The sequence below is a fragment of the Nyctereutes procyonoides genome, unplaced genomic scaffold (assembly GCF_905146905.1).
Source record: "Nyctereutes procyonoides isolate TBG_1078 unplaced genomic scaffold, NYPRO_anot_genome, whole genome shotgun sequence".
NCBI lineage: Eukaryota > Metazoa > Chordata > Mammalia > Carnivora > Canidae > Nyctereutes > Nyctereutes procyonoides.
This window is the reverse complement of record NW_026575126.1, coordinates 53690742-53716309: the sequence shown is the minus strand read 5'-3', so window position 1 is coordinate 53716309 and position 25568 is coordinate 53690742. Positions and strand designations below refer to the sequence as shown.

Sequence of the window (25568 nt, the reverse complement as noted above, 5' to 3'; positions counted from 1 at the left end):
CAAGAATTTCTGCAGCCCAGTACACTTCTAAGAATAGATTCATATTAACTGAAGACAGAAATAAAAATTGATTTAGTTAAGGAAAAAATCACCTAATTCTCCTTGTTGGCTAAGAGCATAAGATTGCTTGTTTTGTGGATAAAACTTTTCAAGTCAGATACCTTGAACAATAGTTTATGGCACAAAATGGTATCTCTCCTTCTGTAGCTAAAGCAGAGATGAACATTTGCTCATATTTCTAAGACTCCTTTTTTGCTACTAATTAATAATTCAAGAGACTGTCACTTTTAAGATTACATTTCAGAAATACAATAGTGAACATTGTAAGAAAGAGCAGGCCCAAGGGACTCGGATTTTACTAAATGAAATAGAGAAAGGCCAAAAGAAGGTCTTATTTAATATGAATGGCTTGAGGGGCAAGTGATGTCCTCTATACCAGTAGTTCCCAACCCAGAATGATTTTGCCTCCTACCCCCACCCCCAAGGACATTTAGCAATATCTGGAGACATTTTTGGTTGTCAAAATTAGGGGAGGTAGGTGATGCTTCATCTAATGGATAGAGGCAGGGCTGCTGCTAAACATCCTGTGCATTCATAGGACAGTCCACCCACCAACTCGGGCAATAAAGAATTATCCAGCCCAAATGTCAGTAGTGGGACATTAGAGGTTCCCAGTCAGTGGAACCAGTCAGGTTCTCAGACAGTGCTGAGGTTCAGGAACCCACTTTATATCTTATACAAAACAGTGGATAGGTGCCAAATCCGTGCAAATAAGACAGTCTGTGTCCTCATGGGCATACAGACCAGTACAAGAAAATAAATCCCAGGATCCCTGGGTGTCTCAGCAGTTTGGCACCTGCCTTTGGCTCAGGGCATGATCCTGGAGTCCCGGGATCAAGTCTTGCATCAAGCTCCCTGCATGGAGCCTGCTTCTCCCTCTGCCTGTGTCTCTGCCCCCCTCTCTCTGTGTCTCTCATGAATAAATAAACAAAATCTTTAAATCCTTAAAGAAAAGAGGGCAGCCCTGGTGGCTCAGCGGTTTAGCGCCACCTTCAGCCCAGGGCCTGATCCTGGAGATCCGGGATCCAGTCCCACGTCGGGCTCCCTGCATGGAGCCTGCTTCTCCCTCTGCCTGTGTCTCTGCCTCTCTCTCTCTCTCTCTCTCTCTCTCTCTCTCTCTCTCTCTCTCTAACGAATAAATAAGTAAAATCTTTAAAAAATAAAGAAAAAGAAAAAAAAGAAAAGAAATCTGTAAACAAATAAGTACTGTGAAGTGGTGATTTCTCACTTGACCTCCTGGAGAGGTGACACTTGATTTGAGTTGGTTGTAGAACCCCAGTCCCAAACAGACACACATACATCCCCAGCAGCTGCCACAATTGCTCTACATTACTCTCTAAAGGAAGATGGAGGCTGAGAAAGGATCAAAAGTGGGCTCAGAAAATATAGCTGAGAACCTTGAGTAACAAGGGCCCATGGATTCTAGGTAGCTCTTAGAAGTAACTCAGAGCTCTGAGAGGTGAATGTGGCTTCTGTCCCCAAGACAGAGTAGCACAGGAAAGAGAATGTGGGATTTGGAGAGTGAAAGATGTGGTTTTGGAGCTCCATCGTGCCATTTCATAGTTGTAGGACTCTGAGCAAGTTACTTAACCTCTCTGGACCCCAATTTCTTCATCTGGAAGAAGAGGGTAAAAGTAGGAGTGCCTAGTTCACAGGGTCATTGGTTGGACTAAATGAGATCATGAGGCTATAAAGCATTGGCATATATTAGTGCTCAGTGAAGGTTCCCTCCTCTCTGCACTCTGTAGAGGGGAAACTGAAACACAAAATGACATCTCCTTCATTGTCTGAGAGATAGTGAGGAGCTGAAGATAGGGTGGAAGACACCTGATATTCAAACCATACCTGCTCTTCACCTGGCTGCTGTCTCTCCCTTGACCTTTGCCACCTTGTTTCTCTCAAATAGTTTTTGAAACCACCCAGCAGTGAAGTGCTGTGCATCCTGGGGGCTGGGGTCCAGGCCTACAGCCACTACGAGGTCTTCACAGAGCAGTTCTTCTTTAAGGAGGTAAGTCCAGGGAAGGTTGGGGGAGAAGACAGGAGGGAGCAGTCGGGGGCATTTATCTATACTCCTTCACTGCAACGATGTGGGCTATTCTAAAATAGTTAGGTTGAGAGTCAGATCTAGACCATTCTTTTAATGACTTGCCCAGAAGTCCTGTTGGAGGCAAAGAGACGTGAATCACCTGTCTCTAGTTTCTTTATTCCTAGGGTATGCCAGAGGACATAGCAAGCCTATGCAGTTAAAGGATTATATTATATCCATTATATATACATTCAGTTTTCCTTTGGGTCCCTCTCCATGCTTCTCCTAGGATAATCTGGGGGTCTTTTGGTATTCAGGGGTATGGACCCACAAAGAACCAGGCCCAGAAGGCAAGAGGCCCAGCACCCTGTTTCTACAGCCTGGGTGTTGGTCCACCTTTCCTCAGTCATGACTCCCACTTCTGATGGGACCATTTGATGCTACTTTTATTTTTTGTATGTCTGAGAGGGATAGGGAAGATTTTAAAATGACATTTTTTATTCTTACCTTTTAAAAGATTTTAAAAATTTATTTGAGAGAGAGAGCATGAGTTGTAGGAGGAGCAGAGGGAGAGGGAAAAGCAGGGAGCCAAACTCAGGGGCTCATTCCCAGGACCCTGAGATCATGACCTAGCCAAAAGAAGTCACTTAACAGACTGAGCCACTCAGCTGCCACAATATGACATTTTAAAAAAAGATTTATTTACTTATTTGAGAGAGAGAGAATGTGGGCAGGGAAGGACAGAGGGAGAGAGGAGTCTTCAAACCGACTCCCCGCTGAGTGCAAGCCTGATGCAGGGCTCAATCCCACAACCCTGAGATCGTGATCTAAGCTGAAATCAAGATTTGGCTGCTAAACCAACTGAGCCACCCAGATGCCCCTTAAAATATGACTTTTTATTTATTTTTTTTAATTTTTATTTATTTATGATAGTCACACAGTGAGAGAGAGAGAGGCAGGGGCATAGGCAGAGGGAGAAGCAGGTTCTATGCACCGGGAGCCTGACGTGGGATTCGATCCCGAGTCTCCAGGATCGCGCCCTGGGCCAAAGGCAAGCGCCAAACCACTGCGCCACCCAGGGATCCCCAAAATATGACTTTTTAATGATAATAAATAATACCTCTGCTCTGGCAAATGTAGACTACAAGGAAGAACAAAAAAAAGTACCTTTTATCTGTTTTCAATAATAAGCAGTTCACACTTTCCAATCCTCTCATTAGCTTTTCATAAAGTAATTTCTTAAAGTAAAGTATCATGTTAGATATACCCAGTTGTATATGCTGTCTTTTCATGAAATGTTCTAACACCATCACTTTTCAGATTACCTATCTTTTGTATCCTATTTGCATAATTTTTTATCAAGGAAGGTGCAATGGGTAGCCATTCTCTTTTGACTGGGTATCCTATATTGTTTCTTACCTTGGTTGATGAACTTACTTAAACATAACATTTACTTCTGTATTTCTTATGTTTCCTTGTGAGAGATTCTTCAGGCCTTGTTTTCATTTGAAGGTCGACAACCTCCACTCCACACATGGAAGTCTGCTAAGCAGGCTGGTGAGTCCCCACCTCGTGGTGGGGCTAATGACCCTACTCCCACCAGCATCTGCCAGAATTTTAACTGTAGCTACGACTCTTGACTTTTTCATCCCTTACACAATTCACTTCTCCAACACTTCTCATTTTCAACCCCCTACATACCCTTCACAGATCAGGTTACTCTATCAGTTACTCTATGCACGGCACTGCCATAGAATCCCACATCTGCTGTGAGTCCTTTACAGAGTCTCAAACACAAAGTGGGAGTATTATGTTCACTGTACCCGCTTATCATGTGAATTTCATAAAGATGAAAACTTAGGCTGCATGAGGTTAAGTCATTTCAAGAGTGAGGAGAAAGTGACAGAGTCAGGATTGATTCCAAGCCTGCCTAGCTCCAGAGCTCGCTCTGCTATTAAGTTATATAGTAGTATCTATTAAGCTATAGAAGCTAGGTATCCCTGGTTAGAACTGGAAAACTGCCTCCACTTCTTGCAAGGAGAAAGGAGTAGAGGAAGGTCATTTTCAAATATTTGGTCAGGTGTCTTCCCTGATTAATGCTGTACCCTTGATCAAATGCTCTTTCTCCATAGGGGGTGATGTAAACAACCACAGCCCTTACCCCAGAGTGGTTCAGCTTTCCCCTGGTACCCCTGGGCTTGATGAAACATAAACAGTCAAACAATCATGGCACCAATGTCCTTCTTGTTACCCTTCAATGAAGGTGAGGATATGGAACCGCACCAAAGAAAATGCAGAGAAGTTTGCAGACACAGTTCAAGGAGAGGTACAGGTCTGTTCATCAGTCCAGGAGGCTGTGACGGGTGCAGATGTGATCATCACAGTCACCATGGCAACAGAGCCCATTTTGTTTGGTGAATGGGTGAAGCCGGGGGCTCATATCAATGGTAAGCAGAGTAACTCCATAAACCACGGGTAGGCAGTGGCCAGAGTTGTCCCTAGGCTGGACCAAACAGCTGCATCTGCAGTGATGTTTTACTCATGCAAAATGAGCAGGCCTTTTAAGGTCCTCAGAAACATGTGAACCCTGAAAAACAATATTCACTCAAAAATATGAAACAGAAGTCACAAACCTGAAACCTATAATAAATTTAATTAAAGTTCTATAAAATGTAACATTATGACACATGGTCAGTCACAGCTAAGTTCTTAAATGTGTTATTCTGTATGTTGGTAAATTGAACACCAATAAAAATTAATTTATAATAAAAAAATGCAAAAAAAAAACATAAAAAAAAAGAAATTTAAATCACAAAAGCTAAATGATTCATTCTTTCTTAATGATACTTAGACTAACTCCCCCCCGATTTTTTTTTAATTGTAGCACAAGACATTCAATGTGCCATGTGGATGCTCTTTAATATGTGTGATCGGATATGTGGGACTCCAAACATAAGAGTTCCTGGGCTTCTGAAGATTCTCAAATGGCTCTGGAGGTTTTAGCAAGAGCTAGTCTATATTAAATACTTACTACTGCAGATGCTGTTCTAAATTCTTTATTTGTATTCAATCAGTCCTTACGACAACCTTATGAGGTAGGAGCTATTATTATCACAACCTTCATTTTATAGGTGGGTAAACCGAGGCATGGAGAAATCAAGTAACTTGCCCAAAGTTAGAAGTCTTCAGAGATAGAGCTGGGATTTGAACTGGGGTGATCTACCCTCAGAGCCCAAGCTCTTAACTTATGTTCTATATTATCTTCCAATAAGAAGACTGGAATCTGGTGATCGAGCAGCCAAATACTAGGGATTTAAACATGTTCTCAGTGCCCTGTGTTTTAGTGACAAGCACATGGTGTGAACTCAAAAGCTAAGAATTCTGTACACATTGGCAGATGAACAGGCAGTAGCCAAGTGTCATGATTATGCATCCACTCACAAATGTGTATTGAATGCCTACCATGTGCCAGGCACTGTTCTAGATGCTGAGCAGGCCAAAATAAACCAGCACTCAAGGTCATTGCTTTCCTGATGCTCACATTCTAGGGAGGGGAAATAGGTAACAAACAGGTAAATAAATAGATGAGCTGATGGTTCCAGCTAAAGATTAAGTTCTGTGGAGGAGACAAAAGTGTGGCATATCTGAGGAATGGGCCAAAGCCAAGCAAAGCTCTCAGCCTGTGCGAGTGGTGTTATGATGTGGGTCCCGGGGGTAGATAGGCAAGAGATGGGTCAGTTCTGGCTTTGTGGACAGTAACACCATTTCTGGAAGGACTTTGGAAATCAAGAGAAACTGGTTCTTGGTGAAATGGATATTGCTCAATCTTCAGCAAGACAAGCTTGATTTTTTTTTTAACCCTAAAGCAGCATGTATTTATTATCATGCAGTTTCTATGGTTTCGGGAGTCTGGACATGGGTCAACTGGGTCCTCTGCTCACACAAGGAGGAAATCAAGGTGTTGTCCAAGCTGCTATCTCATCTAGAGCTCAAAGCCCTCTTCCAGGCTTAGGTGGTTGTGGCAGATTCTTTACATTGTAGGACAGGAGTGCCTGTTTCCTTAGGGCGACTCTCAACTTCTAGAGGCAACCCACCTTCCTTGTAATGTGGATGCTCCATCTTCAAAGCCAACAATAGAGAATCTCTCTCACACTGTGAATCCCCAGGAAGGGCTGTCTTGATTTTGAGGCAAGATGTCTCTTCTATTTCCCTAGCCTAAAGGCAAAATTGGTTTGTATGTTTACAGAGGCATCAAATATACTTCAGAGAAGTATGTTACAAGTGCAGTTGACAGGGAAATACCAATAGATTTCCCTTACTTTGCAGCTTAGCTTAGAGATAGACCCAATTCCACCCTCCCCTGCACTTCCCTCATCCTGCCTGCGTACCCACCCCAGCTGGGGTCTGACCCTCACCCATTCTTGCTCCACTGAAGCAAGGCCAGCACCCATTCTGAGTCAGGCCCCCTCCCTTTGCTGCCTGGCCCACCTCCATCTCCCTAAATAGCCTCACACAACCCTTTGAGAACTCACCCTGCTCAGAAGAACTGGGGCAGGAGAGGGTGGGGGTTGTGGGGAGACACAAGGGCAATGAGAAGAGGTGGCTTGAGAAGCTAGGGTTTTTCCCACCAGCTTATGATTTATTTACAAGCTTCATTTAGTTTGTGCTTTTGTTCTATAGAACTCGCCCACACAAATGACCTCCAAGAAGGACATTTTTCCACCACTCTCGTTGAAATTAGAGTGAGGGGGACAACAGCAGGAGAGGGGGCAAGTAAAGAAAACTGGACACAGTGTGAGAAGGCATATAAATGCTGCCTTATGTTGGGCTAAGGCTTTATAATGGTTTCCAAAGACTGGCTGGCCATGGGCTGGATCCAGCCAGCAGATGTGTTTTGTTTGGACCATAGTATGCTCCAAAAATCAAGAAATAACACATGCAAATAGATTTCCTGCTTCTCTTTAAAAAGAAAAAAAATGAGGGGGAAGAGGAGAATATCTAACAGCAGCCCTGCATTCTCACATGGCCACAATTAGCTGGAGCTGAAGGATGATTGCTGTCTTTACAAGGGCCTGCTTTCTTCTGTGTACTTGGGCCTTTACCATGTCCAACCCAGTCCCTCTGACCAGCTTTGTTCCTGTTCATTACCTGCCTGGCCCTGCAGGCATTTGATGGCAGCTTCTGCATTATCTCACATGCCAGTGCCAGGAGGCATGATTCCTTGGATTCTTCATTATGCTCCTGGGCTCTGCAAAGGATGTGAAATCTTGGTGCCAGCATGGAGCCAGTTTCCTCTTTATTGGGGCTTCTCCATTTCCCTGGCCCTGAGCTCTTTTGTCATGAGTTAAGAGAGAAATGATTGGGGGTGAGGAATGAGAATGATTCAAAAGCAAGCAGATTGACAGATGATGGAGGAGTGCAGGGTATGAATAAGCTGTTAAGTGATGTCTCTGTTCCAAGGCTCTTATGAAGAAGTTGCTACCCCAGATAAATGGAAGAGGTATGAAAGGCATGGCTCACTCAGAGCCAGGAGGTATACTTATTAGATACATAACCGTGGTGAGCACCTTCACTTCTTGGATCTTCTGTGCATATTTTAAGTGGGAATCAGACATGAAGTGTACTTGTGAGGACTATAAATAATACGTGTGAAACATCCCACAGCTAGTAGGCAACCAATAAATGCTGAGTTGCCTCAAAATCTTTTAGAAAGATCTTGATATGAAATGCAAAAAAAGAAAAAAAAAGACCGGCATTATTCTTATTGATGAGTGTTTATTCTTGCTGATTGGGAGGGGTTGGCACTGGGAAATAAGGACTCCCAAATCTGAATGTTCCTGTGTATCAAATGTCACTTCCTTTTCCCCTACCCCTCTTCTATTCTTTGACATAGTAGTGTCCCTTGCTGCTAGTTCTGAGCTCAGGGTATGTTTTACTATCTCTCAGCCATCGGAGCCAGCAGACCCGATTGGAGAGAGCTGGATGATGAGCTGATGAAACAGGCTGTGCTGTATGTGGACTCCCAGGAGGCTGCTCTGAAAGAGTCTGGAGATGTCCTATTGTCAGGGGTGAGCCTCTTTTCCCGGTGGGCTGCTGTCCAGCTGGTTTCACTGGGATCCCAAGGTTTCATTAACCTCCCCTTCCATTTGGACAGCTCCAGACCTCAGTCACACCCCAGACCTCAGTCACCCCCACTTCTTTGGAGGGGGGGCTGTGTGACAGCTCCTAAACATCTCTCAACCCTATCTTACCCTCTGAAGTAATGTGGCCATTATGGTAGTGACATGTGTTTTCCTGTCCCCTTTGCCTGGAGAGAGCAGCCTGATGGATTTTTCCATCAGATCAAGCTGTTCTACAAGGCAGTAAGGTTGGAAGATAAATGCCTGAAAACCTTCCCAATGTGGCCAACAAAATAGGACTGGAGTTGGTCACTTTCTGGCCGTATTCTTTTGTAATCAGAGCATAGGAAAAAAAGAGAGCTGCCAAAATGGGTGTTCAGATAAGAACATGCTTATTTCCTCACTGACCTATTGTCTTGGCTGGACATTCCCCTGGTCACAAACTTATATCTCTGCATTCATGGTAACACAAAGGCAGATGCTATGCAAAAAAAAAAATTGTTTATTTATTTATTTAATGAGGGAAGCCATTTTATAAATGGCCTTTTGTCAGGTTTTTCCCTTACCTGGTTCTCAATGCCCTCCCTGCCCTGCCTCAGGAGCTGGCTGGAGTGGACATTGGCTCCATGGCCTGGGTCAGTGTATGTTCATTTCACAGGCCGAGATCTTCGCTGAGCTGGGAGAAGTAGTGAAGGGAGTGAAGCCAGCACACTGTGACAAGACAACGGTGTTCAAGTCTTTGGGTAAGGACTATAGCTCCCAGGGCACACATCCAACCAGAGCACAAGGCAGGTTAGCCCATTGGTGGAAAGAGGAATGAGTCACTGGACTCCATAGCTCAGTCATGAAATCCATCACTTGGGTCAGTTATTCACACAATGATTCACTCATCATTCACACATGGCCAGGCTCATAGAATAGTGGGTAAGCCCATGAACTCTAGAACTGGGTGGTCCTGGGTTGGCTTCCCTTCTGTGCCAGTCCCTGGATATGCGTCCTTGGGAAGGGACCTCACCTGTCTGAGCCACAGTTTCTTTACCACCTGTTATCGCCAATGTTTTTGAGAATTCAGTGATGTGTGTGTGTGTGTGTGTGTATGTGCGTAAAACAATTTGCACATAGCAAGTATCAGCAATAAATCATTTACACTTCGAGCTAAATAAAAGTTGGAAGAATCAAATAAGATTAAAAACAGGGAGGAAGGCAAACCATAGGAGACTCTTAACTATAGGAAACAAACTGGAGTTTGCTGGAAGGGAGGTGGGTGGGGTGATAGGGTTACTGGGTGATGCGCATTAAGGAGGGCATGTGATGTAGTTAGCACTGGGGGTTATATGCAACTGATGAATCACTAAATTCTACCCTGAAGTTAATCATACACTGTATGTTAACTAACTTGAATTTAAATAAAACCAAGAAAGTACTAATAAGGTAAATGAAAGTCAGAAGAAGGTATCCTTCAGGGGATAAAGATGTTGTAAGACAGGGAGCTTAAGGGAAATGGCAAGGAGACCCACCAAAAGAGATCCATGCAGGAAGTATAACTGGAGACCCCTTTTTTTCCTTCCTTCCCTACACTTCTACTTGCTAATTTGAGAAGGGCTTCCATGGGAGCCCCATTACCACTAGACTTGTGCAGGCAGAAGCACAACCAGGGACAGGCTCCCAGTAGCCAATCTGCTCCTCTTCCCAGCAACTACACCCTACCAGGTCTGAAGAAATGGACACACATGGTAATAGAACTGATAGTCAGCTAATACACCTAAAATACTGATACACTCCCAAACTGGTTGATAAATAGTTGCTGCCCTGAGCCCCTCACGATTGTCCCCTCTGCCCCTCTCTCAAGATCTTTTCTATTTCCTATGATCAAGCACACAAAGCTCTCATGCTTGGGAGAACATTATTAAGAGGGCTCTGACCACCTAGCATTCTTGCCAGTCAGTTTCTGTGCCTTGGTGGCTTTTAAATATTTTAAAAGTCTCTCATGCACAGAGAGATAGGCAAAGGCAGTATAAACTTTACCCAATGCCTGGTTCAAAGACATTATACTGATCCAGTTGTGACAAAATTTCAAGTTCAGAGCAGATCAGAAGTCAGCAACCCCTTCAGAAGACGATACTATGGAAGTCTGTTCCACCCTCTTAAGCAATGTTTGTTTTCTTGCTTTGGGGATTGGTTTATCGGCACATCTTTTCATCTAGCAGATGCATATTAAACATCTCCTATGTATCAGACTCTGTACTGGGTACAGTGGTGACTACAAGAATTAATAAATCAGCCTCTGTCCTTTGAGAACATACACCCAATGAGGTTGAGTTATGTATCCAAAACAACAAGATAAATTGAGTTGCTGAAGGATGCAGGGTTTGGACTAGACCGAGGGTCAACAAATGATAGCCTGTGGGCCATACTAAGCCCACTACCTGTTTTTGTCCTGCCTCCAAACTAGGGATGGTTTCTAATTAAATGACTAGGGGAAACAAAAGAATATTTTATGACAAATGAAAATGATATGAAATTCAAACTTCAGTGTCCATAAAGAAAGTTTTATTGGAACATGGCCAGGCTTATTTCTTTACCTATCCTATGACTGCTTTTGCACTACAAGGGCTGAGTTCATTGCAAGAGACCATAGGGCCTGCAAAGCCTAAATATTTTCCATCTGGCCCTTCACAGAAAGGTTTATGACCCGTGAACTAAACTTTGAAAGAAACTCAAAATGTGTTTGGTGGACATTTCTCACTTAGTATCTTGTCCCTGCCCCACTCTGTCCTTCGCAGACCTTCCAAGCCTACACTCACCTTGGGTATCATTCTGTGTTACCCTGATGAGCATTCCAGCACAGACAATGTTTTCAAAAACTGCCAGTCACAGGGTCTGGGCTGTTCCAGGAAAAGTTGTTCTGACAAAAACTGAACGACATTTCTGTCTGTTCCAGGAATGGCGGTGGAAGACATGGTTGCAGCCAAACTAGTGTACGATTCCTGGTCATCTGGTAAATAAAACGAAGGATCTTTGCATTGAAGTAGATGTTACAGATCAAGGGATGCTGTTACCAGCTGTCTCATGATTTCTAGATCGAATGAGGGAGTCCAGTGCCTAGTGAGCTATATAGTTTTGAGCTTATCATGTCTTACCTTAACTAATGAGATCCCCATTTGTGTGTGTAGTTGGAAAGCAAAACTAGGTGGCCATTTCTTCTGTTATACCAGATTATAGCAAACGTCCTTTCACTGCATTTTTGTAATTCCTTGAAATAAAGCATTTTCCAATTCTGCACTTCTTGCTTTGGTCATTTCTGTGCTTCATGGCAAAGAAAGTGAGGGGATCATGTGCTTCCATCACTTCCTGGGGGAGTTCCAATGACTATCATTTATTTTTATTTTTTAAATTAGCATACAATTCATGTACCATAAAATTTACCAGGTTACAAAATTCAGTGATTTTTAGCATGTTTACAGGGTGCAACCTGTAATCACTACTGTCTAATTCCAGAACATTTCATCACCCCCAAAAAAGAATCCTGGTACTCATTAGCAGTCATTCCCCTTTCTCCCTTCTTCCCAGCCCCTGCCAACCACTGATCTGCTTTTTATCTGTATGGACTTGCCTCTTCTGGACATTTCATATAAATGGAATCATATATTATGTAGACTTTTGTTTCTGGCTTCTTATAATTTAAATCTCAAGGAGCAGTGGAGCTTCTATATTAGTCAGGACTTTTTTGGTCACAGGTGGCAGAAAACACAACTCAAACTACCTTAGGCAGAATGGACGAATGAGGAATGGAATGTATTGGTTCTTGTAATTAAGAATAACACAGGTAACTGGTCACAGCTACAGCTGTATCCAGGGCTCCAGGTGTCCACAGGACTTCATCTTGCTCTCTCCATCCCTTGACTCTGTTTTCTTCAATGTTGGGTCCTTTGCTAAGTAGGTTTTCCTCTGGCTGTCCTCTTTAGCAACCCTAGCAGAAATGGAGATTACCCCAGAACTGAGACTCATGGGACATTGTAGATCATGTGCCCATTTTTGTGCCTAACATTAGAGCTAACTTAGATGGAATACTCTGGCCCAGGCCAGTGCCATGTGCCTATCCCTGAAGAAACATCATCCAGGGGAATCTGATGCCCCTATTATCCAGGCCTGGGTCACATGACCCCCTGGAAGTCAAGAGTAGAATTAGCCCACCTGACCACATGACTTGACAGAAGTGAGAGGGTCTTAGCAAAAAAAAAAAAAAAGAGAGAGAGAGAGAGAGAAATGGGTATTGGATGTCCACTAAAGTATCAGGGTTGAGAGGGTCAGTAGGAATTATCTAGTCCAACCTCCTCAACTTACAGATGGGGAAACTGAGGTGTATTTTCCCTAGCTCCCCTGAATCACAAGCAGAGTTGTGTGGCCCTTGTCCTGCCAAAGACCCCATCCAAATCCACCCCCACTCCTAGGCTGGTTATCAGATAAGTCAGAAGCCAAAAAAATCATTTTCTACTGCTTTGTTTTCCTACCCAAACTCCTCCTAACAGGTCCTTTCCATGTTCTATGTGACTTAGCCCCAAGTTTATCATGTTTACCAGGCTGTGTGATGAGGCCTTTGGACTGGAATAAAATATTCATATGATCAGAGACGCCTGAGTGGCTCAGTGGTTGAGCATCTGCCTTTGGCTCAGGGCGTGACCCTGGGGTCTGGGGATCGAGTCCCACATCAGATTCTCTGCGAGGAGCCTGCTCTTCCCTCTGCCTATGTCTCTCCCTCTCTCTCTCTCTCTCTATCTCTCTCTGTGTGTGTGTGTCTCATGAATAGATAAAAAATATATATATTCATATGACCTGCTTCTGCACATGGCAAATGACTGTGAAGTCTTTCTGGGGAACTCAATGGTCACAACCCTAAGGGATGGGTAGAGAAGGGTATGTGATAATGGAATCATTAAAAGTACCTTGATTACAGTAATTTCTCTGACATTGGCCATAGCAACTTCTTTCTAGATACATCTCCTGAGGCAAGAGAAACAAAAGCAAGAATAAACTATTGAGACTACACAAAAATAAAAGCTTCTACACATCAAAGGAAACAACCAACAAAACTAAAAGAACTAAATCTCTCTGCCCCCAACACAATATAATAAAAAATGTCTCCTGACATTGCCAGATGTTCCCAGGGCAAAATTATCCCAGTTAAGGACTACTGACTTGGAAGAAGATGGGTTTACTTCTAAGCATATTGAGTTTGAGGTACCTGTGAGACATTCGAGGGGAGATGTCAGATAAGCACTCAGGCTTATGGATTTGAAGCCCAAAACAATGGTCTGAGTTGATGACTCAGATTTAGGAATTGCAAGCATACAACTGAACTGTGTAACAGGATGGCCTGAGATATAAGCACAATATGCATTTGCACACCCTAACTTCTCAAACTCCTTCAGTGAAATGTTCTTTCTTTTCTTTCTCATTGACTTTCATGTTAGACTACAGAGAGAGGGAGAGAGGAGGGAAAGAGAGTGAGAGAGAAATGTAAGGGGGATGGTGAGTTTGACAGCACTGGACTGAGCTATTCTAAGCATCTAGTTTAAGGGATGGAGGTCTGAGTTCAGTGAATATTTAACCTCATCCTGGCTCATAGTCCTCTAATCTGTCTCTAGACAAGGTATTTATATTGCTCTAGCTTCTCTTAGGTCTCTTTTGTTTCATTTAGTTTGAAATGTCTAGAATTTTTAAAACATTAGTAACCTTTTATAATATAGTATAAGTCTTTTTTTTTTAGTATAAGTCTTCTTTATAGCAATGCTGCATAATGGTGAGGCTATATCCTTGATGATGATAAGTTGGGAGAACCCTCACTTACTGATTCTTATGATTTAAATAAATCATAAGAGGCCAAGAGCCTACAAAAAAAAGTATAAATGTGCCTGGCAAGACCTCCAATGGCAAATGTCTCCCCAAAAGAGGTGGGAGTTTCATGTTTAGACTTATTTCTCCAACTTGGCCAATGACTGACTCCAACTATATTACAGTTGAGGCAGAAAATGGATTGAGAGTGTTTTGTGCAATGGGGCGAAGGTTTTACTTTTCCAAGTTACTCCTTTTTGATGTTACATAAACTACCCTTACCCTCCGATATCATGTGAAAAACTACAGTCAGTGAAACTCCCAGGAATCAAAAGACCAACATAATTGCATCTCGCCTCCAGTCTACTCATTACATCAGTTATGCAATAATATTTATTGACCACCTTCTGTATGACAGACCAGCACTTGGGACAAGGACTATATCAGTGAATATAGGACAGAAAATCTCCATGTCCTCAAGGGGCTTATGTTGTATTAAGGCAGAATTTGGCTTCTCTGATAGGGAGGTGGGCATAAGAGAGTTCTCAGTAGGGGGAACTTTTTAATTCACCTTCTTTGCTCCCTGGTATATAGGACCCTTGGTAATTCTATTTCATTCATATATTTTGAGCCAACTTTTGTGACAATTGCAGATATGGATATAAAGATACCCTTTAGAATATGAATAATAGTGAAAGGGAATAGAAGGGAAGGGAGAGGAAATGTGTGGGAAATATCAGAAAGGGAGACAGAACATAAAGACTTCTAACTCTGGGAAATGAACTAGGGGTGGTGGAGGGGGAGGAGGGCGGGGGGTGGGGGTGAATGGGTGACGGGCACTGAGGGGGACACTGGTCGGGATGAGCACTGGGTGTTATTCTGTATGTTGGTAAATTGAACACCAATAAAAATTAATTTAAAAAAAGATACCCTTTAAATGGGGCAACAGAGATGTTCAGGAATGGTAGATGAGCCAATGGAATATACAAGCTGGGTTACCTTAATAAAAATAAAATTCAGCTGTTGAAAAAAAAATAAGTCTCACAACCCATTCTGGCCTCCAGACGTTTATGATTATTCGTTGTGATACCATAAAGGGATAATGTTTGGTCCCTTCTTTTTAACCCAGCAATTCTTGATGGAATTTTTATGTGATGTTTTATAATCCACATGTCCTTCAAATTCATATCCTTTCTCTCATCACAAAATTGACATGAAGGCTGAAGGGATAGTCATGGCAAGAACTTCCAGTTCTACTGAACAAACAAATGTTCCCCTTCCTGTATTTTCTGAGCCAAGTGCTGCCCCTCCAGTAGGACAGCACGGAAGATTCCAACTAGAAATGAGGAATGCCCAGAAAATGCTTAAAGCTAAATTCTTTAAGGCTGAATTCCAGTAACATTTCCACTGGCCTGCCTTTTCTTATTCTCCCAGAGAGTTATCCTTTTATTTCCATAACATGATATTCTATCCTCCACGTAGCAATGTTGGTTTCCAGCTCAAAATTCTTTGTACCACCTCATGCTGCCTCTCATTTGCTAGAATACTTCACCAGGCTTTCTATAGTACTTTTATCTCTGAAAATAATGTAGAAAGCACCACTAGAAAGCATCCTTTTTGTTAGCAGTAGCACTACCCTGGTGGCTTCTGCTTCTCCTATATCCTAGGAACCAGTGTCTCACCAGGCAGATTCTGGGAAACATGTGGAGAGAGGCATCTAAAATAATGAAATATGATACAGAGGCATCTAAAATAATGAAATATGATACAAACTCAAGTCTCTACCTAGAAAGTCAAACACAACCAACTTTTCTGAGTGTCTTCTGTGTGCCAACTGCTTTTGTGCATTTTTTAAAAGCAAGCACAACCTCCATTTACTCTAGACCAACAAAATGCAGTATTTGTAAACATAATCATCCCCTAGTGCAACATATTTATTCCATGGCTGGCAATCTTTCTGAATCAATCCATTGAGGAAGAATGAGCTGATTGTTCATCAGATGTAAACATCTATATCTTCCTTAAGTGTATCCTCTCCATGGTGCCTCTTGAAGTAACCCAAACAGATGTGCACTAGGAACCATGCTGAAGATAAACAGCTGTTTCTATATTATACACACAAGCAATGGTAAATTCACTTGATGTAAGTCCTGGCTATAAAAATCCAATGAAGCTTAGTTATTCAGTAGGGCTTCAATTTGAATTTGAGATTGCCATTCAAAAATGTCAGCAGCAATGCTGCCAATTTATATTGTAGAACTTACATGTATTCAGACATGTGGTGATGGTGACAGACAACAGTAAATAAAAGATATGTACATAACAAATGTGAAAATGTAGAATTTCCTTTTGCCATCAGCTTTCTCCTACAAATGACCTAGATTTTTCCTCCTCTTTTGAAATTTCAGAAGGCACTTACCTTTAGAAAAATCATCAAATAGGCCAGACTTTTTTCAGTTTCCTTCTTTTCTCTCCACTCCTATCCTCTTGCTTAAACACTGGACTTGGACTGCTAAGACTGCCATAACAAAGTACCATAGACTGGGTGGCTTAAACAACAGAAATTTATTTTCTTACAGCTCTGAAGACCAGAAGTGCAAGTTCGAGGTGTTGGAAGGTTTGGTTTCTCCTCTCTCTTTGGCTTGAAGGTGGCTGCCTTCTTGTTGTGTCTTCACATGATCTTTTCTCTGTGTGTGTGCGCAAACCCGGTAACTCTTCCTCTTACAAGGACACCATCTGTGTGTGTCCCTTGTAACCCTGATGACATCATTTAATCTTAATCACCTCTTTAAAGATCCTACCTCCAAATATAGCTGTGTTGGAGCTTAAGGCTTCAGCATATGAATTTTGGGGAGATACAATTCATATTACATAAAAGGTATATTCCATATTCTATTTCTTTCTTCACTCTCCCTGTCTGCCACTCTGTCTCTGTCACCAGGCAGGAGTATTATAGACCCATGTCTCTTACTTCTAAACATGTAAACATCTGTTGAGGGTTTAGACACATTTAAGTTGGCCGTGAAGCCTCAGGTCAATGAAGAAACTCAAGTTTCTACCTACAAAGTCACAGAGCTAAGGAGATGACTGGAGTTGGGAGTCCCCCAGACTATGAAGCTCAGAAAGTAAGCAGCACACTTGTGTGACAAGAGATTATAGTTCAGAGTTGGAAAAGTAAAGTTTCCCCTTCTCTGTCATCCATTTTATGCTTTCTATAGCCAAGAATATCAAAAGGATAATTGAAGAGAAACACCATTTTCTTATTCCTGATTCTCCTTGAGTTGCTCACTCATGGTTTAGAGTATTTCTGAGTACATTTGGGCCTCTTTGCTAGGAGGGTATTTCTGAAACCCTAGAAACCATTCTCAGCAGTCTGGCATTGGGCAGAGGGGCTGTTGCCTGAGTGTTTCCAGTGAGCCACAGCATCACCGCATTGCTGCAGGCTCACCCTATGGACCCAACATTCCATCAGAGGCTGGTGTCAACCAGTTGCCCAGGCTCTCGTAGCACCTGCTTCCTTCTGTTTATAACATTAAGAACTTTCTTCCTGGGACCAAGATGCATGTGTATACTCTGAAGGTCCTCATCAGAACAAAGCAGCAAAGCTTCTAGATCAATCTGCTCTCTCATGAAAATGGGAAGGAATTCTTCCAGATGATGAGACTGCAGAAATACTTCCAGAGGAGTAGCATCAACCACATCTTCCTCCCACCCCACTTCATCGTCATCCCAAGGCAGATCATCTTCATGACTGTTTTCCTCTCCCTCTTTATCTGCCTCGGCTTCATCAACCTCAGCTGCTCCTTGTCTCTGAAGCAATTCACTGCACATTTTAAACTCCAACCCCCTTTTGATGTCTGACATGTCTTCAGGACTTGATATTTTGTTCTTTCTAAAAACAATATTTCCTAGACCTGGACGGTTGAGAATGGATTCATGTTGCACACATCCATCATCCTCTGCTGAGAACTGGGGCTTCTCTTGGAAGTCCCCTGAGAATGCATCTTCTTCCTCTTCTCTGAACACTTCCATCACATTCCTCTGCCCACTTCTGCTCTCTTTCCCTACCTGCTCTGCTGTATCTTTGTTTTTCTTGAGCTTTAACTTGAAGGTATCTTTAATGCCCTTAGACAGTGACCCAAATGTACCAGAAGCAGAAGCATTTGCAAGGGATGACCTGGAGAATGTGCCATTGGAAGAAGAAAGAGTCCCAGATTCTTCCTTGCTATAGTTGCGAGCCATTTTATTTTGGTGCTTCTCCTGGAGCCTCTCACATTCTTTGATCTGCCTCTTAGCATTTTTCTGAGCCTGCTCCTTCAGCCTGGTAACTTTCTTGGGGTTCATGATATTCTGGGTAGTGGCAGCCTTATCCAGGAGAGCAACACATTCATTTTGTTCTCTGCTGGCAGCAGCATCCAGCGGAGACTGTAAGCTGTTGTCCAGGGCAAAAATGTTGGCACCAAAGTTAACCAGGAATGAAACACAGTGGGTATGACCATTGGAAGCTGCATAATGTAGAGGAGTATTTCCCCAGATGTCACATCTATTGGGATCCCCTCTAGAAAAGAAAATACCAAATATATATATATAAACATTTTTTTCTTAGAACATGGGGTCCAAAACAAAACAAAAATGAACAAAATACATTTTAATTAATCCTGCCTGAGCATTCTAAAACTTCTGAAAGTCCAGATATGTCACACCTATCTAGACATCACATGATCAGAAACAAAAGCTCATCCCCTTTTGTCTCCTTTTTAGAAGAAAAGCTTTCCAAGAACACCCTCAAAAAGCAACTTTCATGTCTCATTGTCCGCAATCGATTGTGCCTATAAGAAGAGAAATAGAGCTATCATTTTAAATTTAAGTTGATTACCCTGCAGCTAGGAATAAGATTACCTAGTGGTGTGCTGGTAAATGCTTAACAACTGGTGAAAAGATCGAAGTTCTGATTTATAGCATGTGCCAATATTTGTGTTGTAAATACACCCACCATGACAAAATTCAAGCTACTAATGTGATAAGACAGGACATGGAATTTGGAAGAGATGTCCAAAAGCATACCTTTATAAATTATTTCCACCATATATGTAGATATAATAGATATGCAAAACTTTAAGAGTATAGATAACAGTAAAATGTACTCAAATAATTAGGAAGTGATAATTTTTGAGTATTTAAAAATATAATTTGTTAAGTCATAAGTTTAAATACCTTTATTTTTAATAATGACTGTTTAATGGACTCTCAGACTTCCTGAAAATTTAGCAATCACATCTCATAAACTGGTAAGAGCTATTTCCTACTCTAACACTGGAGTCACATGTAGGAAAATAAATAATAATAAACAAAACTAGGTTCCCACCAGCAAAAAAAAAAAAAAAAAAAGAGGGGAATGGATGTTAGGTAGGTAGCAAACTGTGTCTGATATAACCATTATTCATATAAAGCGTAGAACATCTCCATTGGTTCTCCAACTCACTTCCATGCAATTACAATGTCATATATGTGAATAGTTCTGCAATAGTTTATGGTGGAATTGAGGGCACTGTTAGATGGTTTTAAGGCTGGAGACCCCATGGCAGCATAGAAACTGGCTCATGGTTGATGCTTAGTAAGCATTCCTGAGATGAATGAATGCCTAATGGAGTCTTGCCCCAGACTACAACCCCAGCCCTCCTGTAAGATGTTGAGTTACAAATAGGCACAAACAGAAAGTAAAGAAGTAACTTACTGTTAATATGACTCTGGCCCCAAGCCCAAACCACTGCTGAGAACTCTGCTAATACAGGTGCTAAAGGGCATCTTCCCTCACCCTAGACTAGACTCCCAAATCAGGATCTCACTAAACTTCCCCCAGGCTGGCCCCATGGAAGGACAGGAGAGAGGGTCTGAGAAAGCCTCTTGACATTCTTGGGGAGTAGAATGTAGAAACAGACAAGATGATCCGTGCCCTTGCAACTACTACATCAAGGCTCTGTGACCCTTCCACTATTCTGTGCTACTCAAAGTTTGGTCTCTGGATTAGTAGTAGCAGTGGCAGCTGCTAGTTTGCTAGAAATGTGAAGTCCTGGACTCCAGCCCAGATGTCCTGAATCAGAATCTGAAGTTTAACAAGATCCCAAGGTGGTATATAGGCTCATTGCAGATTGAGAAGAGCTGCACTGGTTAATGTGGCCCAACCAGTGTCCAATAATTTGATGAGTCAGATTTGTAATTCCTCTGTAGGAACCCCTAATCTCCTCCCATTTTTTCAATTGTGAAGTATCTGTACATTCAGTACCATCACCACCAACAACCATCATCATCTCTCCCTCTTAGAGAAAGACCAGGATAATTATCAGAGGGGTAAAATACGGCTCCAAGTACTTAACTGATTTGTCCACTGTTGCACAGGGAGCACACTTTGGATCAGGCCTGCCTCCAAGTCTAATAGTCTCCAATACAATACAGCCTTACCTTAACACACCTCAGTTTTTCTACTTCACCAGCTATGAGGCCTCAAGTTTAACTTTCATAGGACTCTGTGTCCTCATCTGTATGAGTATGAGAATAGTTTTTATGGAATTGTTATGTGAATAAGTTGACATAAAGCACTAGAAAAGTGCTTGATACATAGTAAATCTTCAATAAACATTGTTATCATTTCCCTTGTCTCTAAACTCATAGTCCCTAATTTCATATCTTTTTTTCTCACACCCATCTAATAAATTCCCATAGTGCTATAATAGCTCCTGCAACTTTTTAACACTTAAAATCTTACTTAATCTGTTCAACCTTTATGCACCAACCTCCCTGATTAGATAACATGACTCAAAGGGCCAAGCCTATGTCTTTTTGTCCTTTGTATCATATCTCTTAGCAGAAGTCTCAGTCTTAACCTAAAGAAACCAAGCAGGTAAGTAAGCAATTAAATGGAGCCAAAGTCATAGTTGAGTGCAAGTTCCAACAGGAAAGAAGAGCTGTCACTCTGTAGCAACTGACTGCCACCTCAAATAAAAGCAGACACAATATAGTGAGAGCTTCCATTTTCCAAACAGAGCCAGAAATCCACAGTCTCATGTGGGATTTTTTGATTTTTAGATGTTGGCTTGAATTTAAAAGAAAAATACAGTGAAGTCCAAATAAAACATATTTGTGGACTAGATCCAGCCCATAAGCTGGTAGTTGGCAACTTCATTCTGAGCAGAGAACAGCATGAACAGATGCACATATGGGTGATGTTAAACATGGCATATCTGGGGAATCAGGGGTACATTTCAGTGTGACAGGAGTGCATGGAGATGGGGCAAGAGAAATCAGTGCAAAGAGGAAGGTAAGAAAATGAAATTCAATCTAAAGCAAATATTAAATAAGACAGTTCTGTTGGGCAGCCAGTTCCAAGAGGTCTGGTCAGTACTCCTGATTTAATTGTTTTAGATCAAAGGAAACCTTTTTCAGCCTTAGCACAGTTGTATATCTTAGGAAGGCATAGTGTCTCACCCCCCAAAGATGTAGTTTTGCTTTTTATTTATTTTACCCAAGCACCATATTCAAAAGACTCCTTAAGTACTCTAAACATCAAAGAGGGATTGTAAAAACATCCAAGATGGTACTATAAAGCTAAACAAAAACATACTGTTTAAATTTTCCTGAAATTATTGTTGGATTGCATAACTTAAAAAAGAAATTATTGAGAGAAGTGAGTTATGGTGGGGATATTAAGGGTATTAAAAAGTTTAGGTTAAATTTACATGCTTTGGGACATATGAAGTAGAATTTTCCTGTCTCAAGGGAACTTAAATGATCCCTCCAAAATGGGAGGAAGAACATGAAGAAAACCTTGAGATGACCCCAAAGATGGGTCTCATTTTAAGAACACTTCAAATGCAAAATTCCAAAATTTATAAATGAAACTGTTAGTAAGATGATTTAAGTGTTTCTCTCATGCTTTTAAGCTATTTTTCACTTGCAAAAATTCTATTTAAAGGCAACTTTCCAAGCTTGTGTATAACTTAAGTCAAAATATTTTCTAATGACAAATTTCATGAGGTCCTTCTGAATTCAATCTTTGTCTTTAAATCCTTGGTGTCTTTTGTACTTCTTTTTTTTTATATAAATTAATTTTTATTGGTGTTCAATTTACCAACATACAGAATAACACCCAGTGCTCATCCCGTCAAGTGTCCCCCTCCGTGCCCGTCACCCATTCACCCCCACCCCCCGCCCTCCTCCCCTTCTTGATAGAACCATTACACACACCTGCCAGATATTCATTAACTAATCCCCCTCATTCAATGATCTGCATCCTATATTGATGCTATATGGCTTGCCTGGGCTAAATTCAGTCTAGCATGGATTTCTTTTCCAATTTTTTTCCAAAGGAGAAACTCACTGAAGAGATTTTAAAATAATCCATATTTTGCCCTTGCTTTTTGGTAGGTCAGCACATTTGGGCAATAATTTTTAAAGCTGGATTGGTATTGTCACTAAATAGGCAAATTGCTTAACTTACTCTGAGCATCTGGTCCATTTCAGTTTTTTCTTTTGGAGTTAATTTGATGTTTTGTGTGTGAAGCTATTCTCAGGAAAAAAAAATAGCCTTTCAAAAATGTTTTTCTACATAAGGAATATTTGGATTTACTAATAATCAAAGAAATGTAAATGAAAACAATGTACCACCATTTTCTTGCCCATCAGATAGACAAGGATTAAAAAGAATAGTAATATTCAGTTTTGGCAAGAGTATGGGAAAATGAACAATGTTGAGGGATCATAAAGTGGCTCAAATTTCCTGGCATGATATGTGCCAAAACCTTTTAAAACATAGCAATCTCTTGAACCAAGAGGTCTGCCTATCCTAAGAATATATCCTAAGGAAATATTAAGCCCTTGTACGAAGATGAATAAGCAAGGATGTTCATCTCTACTTATTTATGAGTTAAAAGACTGGATTCAAATTTAAGTGTCATGAACAAGCAACTGATTAAATAAATTATGATAAGACCATAAAACAGAATAGCATGTAGTCATTAAAAAACAGTGGCATAGATTTCTACTTTTAAAGTTGCAAATGAAAAAAAAGTACAGTCTATAATCTATTGTTAAATAATTAGAAGCAGATTTCAGAATAGTTTGTAGAATATGATTGTCTTTTGTAAGGGGGAAAAATATACATGTATGCACATGTTCTTAAAGAAAAAAGCCTGGAAGGATATATGCCCAAATGTTAATGACTGTGAAAACTGGTTTGATTTTTACTTTATTAACTATATCTTTCTAATACAATGTAAAATTTTGCAATAAGTGTGTGTCCCTTTAAGAATCAGGGAGGAAGGGATCCCTGGGTGGCGCAGTGGTTTGGCGCCTGCCTTTGGCCCAGGGCGCGATCCTGGAGACCCGGGATCGAATCCCATGTCGGGCTCCCGGTGCATGGAGCCTTCTTCTCCCTCTGCCTGTGTCTCTGCCTCTCTCTCTCTCTCTGTGACTATCATAAAATAAATAAAAATTAAAAAAAAATTTAAAAGAATCAGGGAGGAAGATAACTTGCTTCCATTAGAAAATGGAACAAAACTGAAAAAAATCCATGTACACTTAATAGGCAAAATGAAATTTTGTTAATTGGGGCCATTTTCCAAATGTAAGATAACATATGTAATTATTGCTTTTCATCTTTAAATCTTGAAAAGAAAGAATACACAATTTTTAACAAAGCCAGATATTGGACATTAATGATTACCATGTGATCCACTGTCAATGATCAATGATGGATTAATTTCTAAATTCAAATTTTAAAGTTTCCCTTTTAACTCCCTTAAATTTAATTGGCAAATTGATCTCACACAATTCCTAAGCTATGGTCAATATGGGAACCTAAAAAAGCTTGTACAAGATTTTTTTTTTCAGCTTGGGTACTCCAGGACAACTTAACAGAATGTGGGGCCTTACCTTCCTCTTCCTCCACCCACCACAATGTCCAGTCAACTATAATTGATTCTGCATCCGAACTACCAATTAAATCCATCCCTGTCTTCCCATTCCCACTGCCACTGCCATAGTCCAATTTGTCTTTCATCTCAACCATTAAAACAGCCCCTAAACATTTTCTGTGACTGCTATACAGCTACCTGAGCAAGTTTTGTAAACACAAATCTACCAGGTGGCTATCCTATATAAACCTGATAAACCTGACAATAGCTCCTATGCCTTTAGAACAAAGTTCAACTCTCCAACAGAGTTTACAAAGCTCTTGTGATCCGGCCTTGTCTCTTATAACTTAGCCTCTCCCCTTACAGCCACATCCAGCTATGCTCAACTTCAATGCCTAGACTGCACAGTGCTCTCACTTGGGGGAAATATTCTGTCTTCCATCTTCTGGCCAGCTGCTTCTCACCTTTCAGGTCCCAACTTCAAAGTTCTAAAAAGCCTATTATCAGTCTCTGGATTGGGATAGATTCCTGTTATTTATTTAGTGCTCTCTCTTTCCCCCTTTGTAACATATATTATACCTGACTTACTTAATTTCTGCCTTCATCTCTTAAATCTGATCGCTATGAGGAGAGGAATGGTGTCTCTCTTGTTGATCACAGCATCCCCAGTGGCCAGTAAAATGGCTGGCACACTACAGATATATATAAATAAATATGTGTTAAATGGAAATTAATTCACTTAGTTCTTTTATTAGCATTTTCTTTTTTTCCATTCTTTACTCCTGTTGGATTTTGGTTGCCAACACTGCCTAGCCACTCTGGTAACAAGCAAAAGAAAAGAGCTAGCTAATTCCTGCATTAGAATTTGGGGGGAGTACAGGGCATTTGTATGTAACTAATAGCTAAAGAGATAATAAAGTTCAGACAGGCCAAGATTCCCTTTTATAGCTTGAAGCCAACTACTTCATCTAAGAATCATAGGCTTGCATTAGGACTGAATATTAATAAAAGGCTGTGGGATTATAATGGCATAGATTTAAAAAAATAAAATAAAAACGCATCATTTGTTCCAATCAAGGTTGACATCTTAAAGTCAAGTAGAACAGTGATTCCTTTTTAAACAGCCAACCATTTACATTTCATGGAAAAGATTTTTTAAAAGTGCAGAATTAAAATAGTCCCCCCACCCACCCAAAGCAGATAACAAAGACTTAGAGTTCAGGATCTTTCTATGTGTGGTTCATAAGGGATGAGCCATCCTCAGGTTGGCAGTTTAGTGTGAAAAGAAAATCTCTAGGTAGTTTTCTCCCTTTCTCTAAAAAGACAATTATTTAGACAGTCTATAAAGAACCAAATATTTTCACTGGCTTTCCTCTCTCTGTTGTCTGAAAAAGCCTACCGGAAACACGGTCTCCAATCAAAAGTATCAGATTGAACTTACCCTCGGCTGCAGATTATTTCTAGGGCTTCCAGATTCCCATGGTAGGCTGCCAGGAGTGTGGGAGTCATACCATCCTCATCAGAAAGATTCAGATCTCTCTTGGTAGCTTCTTTCAAGAGTTCCAGGTAGCTATCACTAGCAGCTTGGTGGTAGCGAGTGGACATTTTTTCTGCTCACCAGAG

At 41.2% G+C, this 25568-nt stretch overlaps 2 protein-coding genes across 4 annotated transcripts in view; one reads left to right on the top strand and one right to left on the bottom strand.

The window, feature by feature from the left end:
• Positions 1-11524, top strand: part of CRYM (crystallin mu) — a 17210-nt gene extending 5686 nt beyond the window's left edge. Inside the window, exons 4-8 of one of the 2 annotated variants that reach the window (XM_055341306.1) lie at positions 1967-2068; positions 4350-4533; positions 8033-8154; positions 8864-8948; positions 11147-11524. In XM_055341306.1, coding sequence (XP_055197281.1) covers positions 1967-2068; positions 4350-4533; positions 8033-8154; positions 8864-8948; positions 11147-11211 — 558 coding nt within the window. In that variant the 3' untranslated portion in view covers positions 11212-11524. Of the gene's footprint in view, positions 1-1966; positions 2069-4349; positions 4534-4970; positions 5211-8032; positions 8155-8863; positions 8949-11146 lie in introns of those variants that run through there. The other variant, XM_055341307.1, reaches the window with a different exon arrangement.
• ANKS4B (ankyrin repeat and sterile alpha motif domain containing 4B) lies at positions 4567-25568 on the bottom strand. Of its 2 annotated transcripts, XR_008666539.1 has the most exons (4): positions 25387-25568; positions 16457-18595; positions 6181-6301; positions 4567-4673 (listed from the first exon to the last, which is right to left on the bottom strand). XR_008666539.1 is itself a non-coding variant. In XM_055341305.1 (2 exons), exons 1-2 carry the CDS (start codon positions 25548-25550, stop codon positions 17506-17508), a joined length of 1254 nt encoding a protein of 417 aa, XP_055197280.1. In that variant the 5' UTR covers positions 25551-25568; the 3' UTR covers positions 16359-17505. The 2 variants fall into 2 exon arrangements, 1 of the variants encoding a protein (XP_055197280.1); XM_055341305.1 differs by lacking the exons at positions 4567-4673; positions 6181-6301 and having other exon boundaries at positions 16359-18595.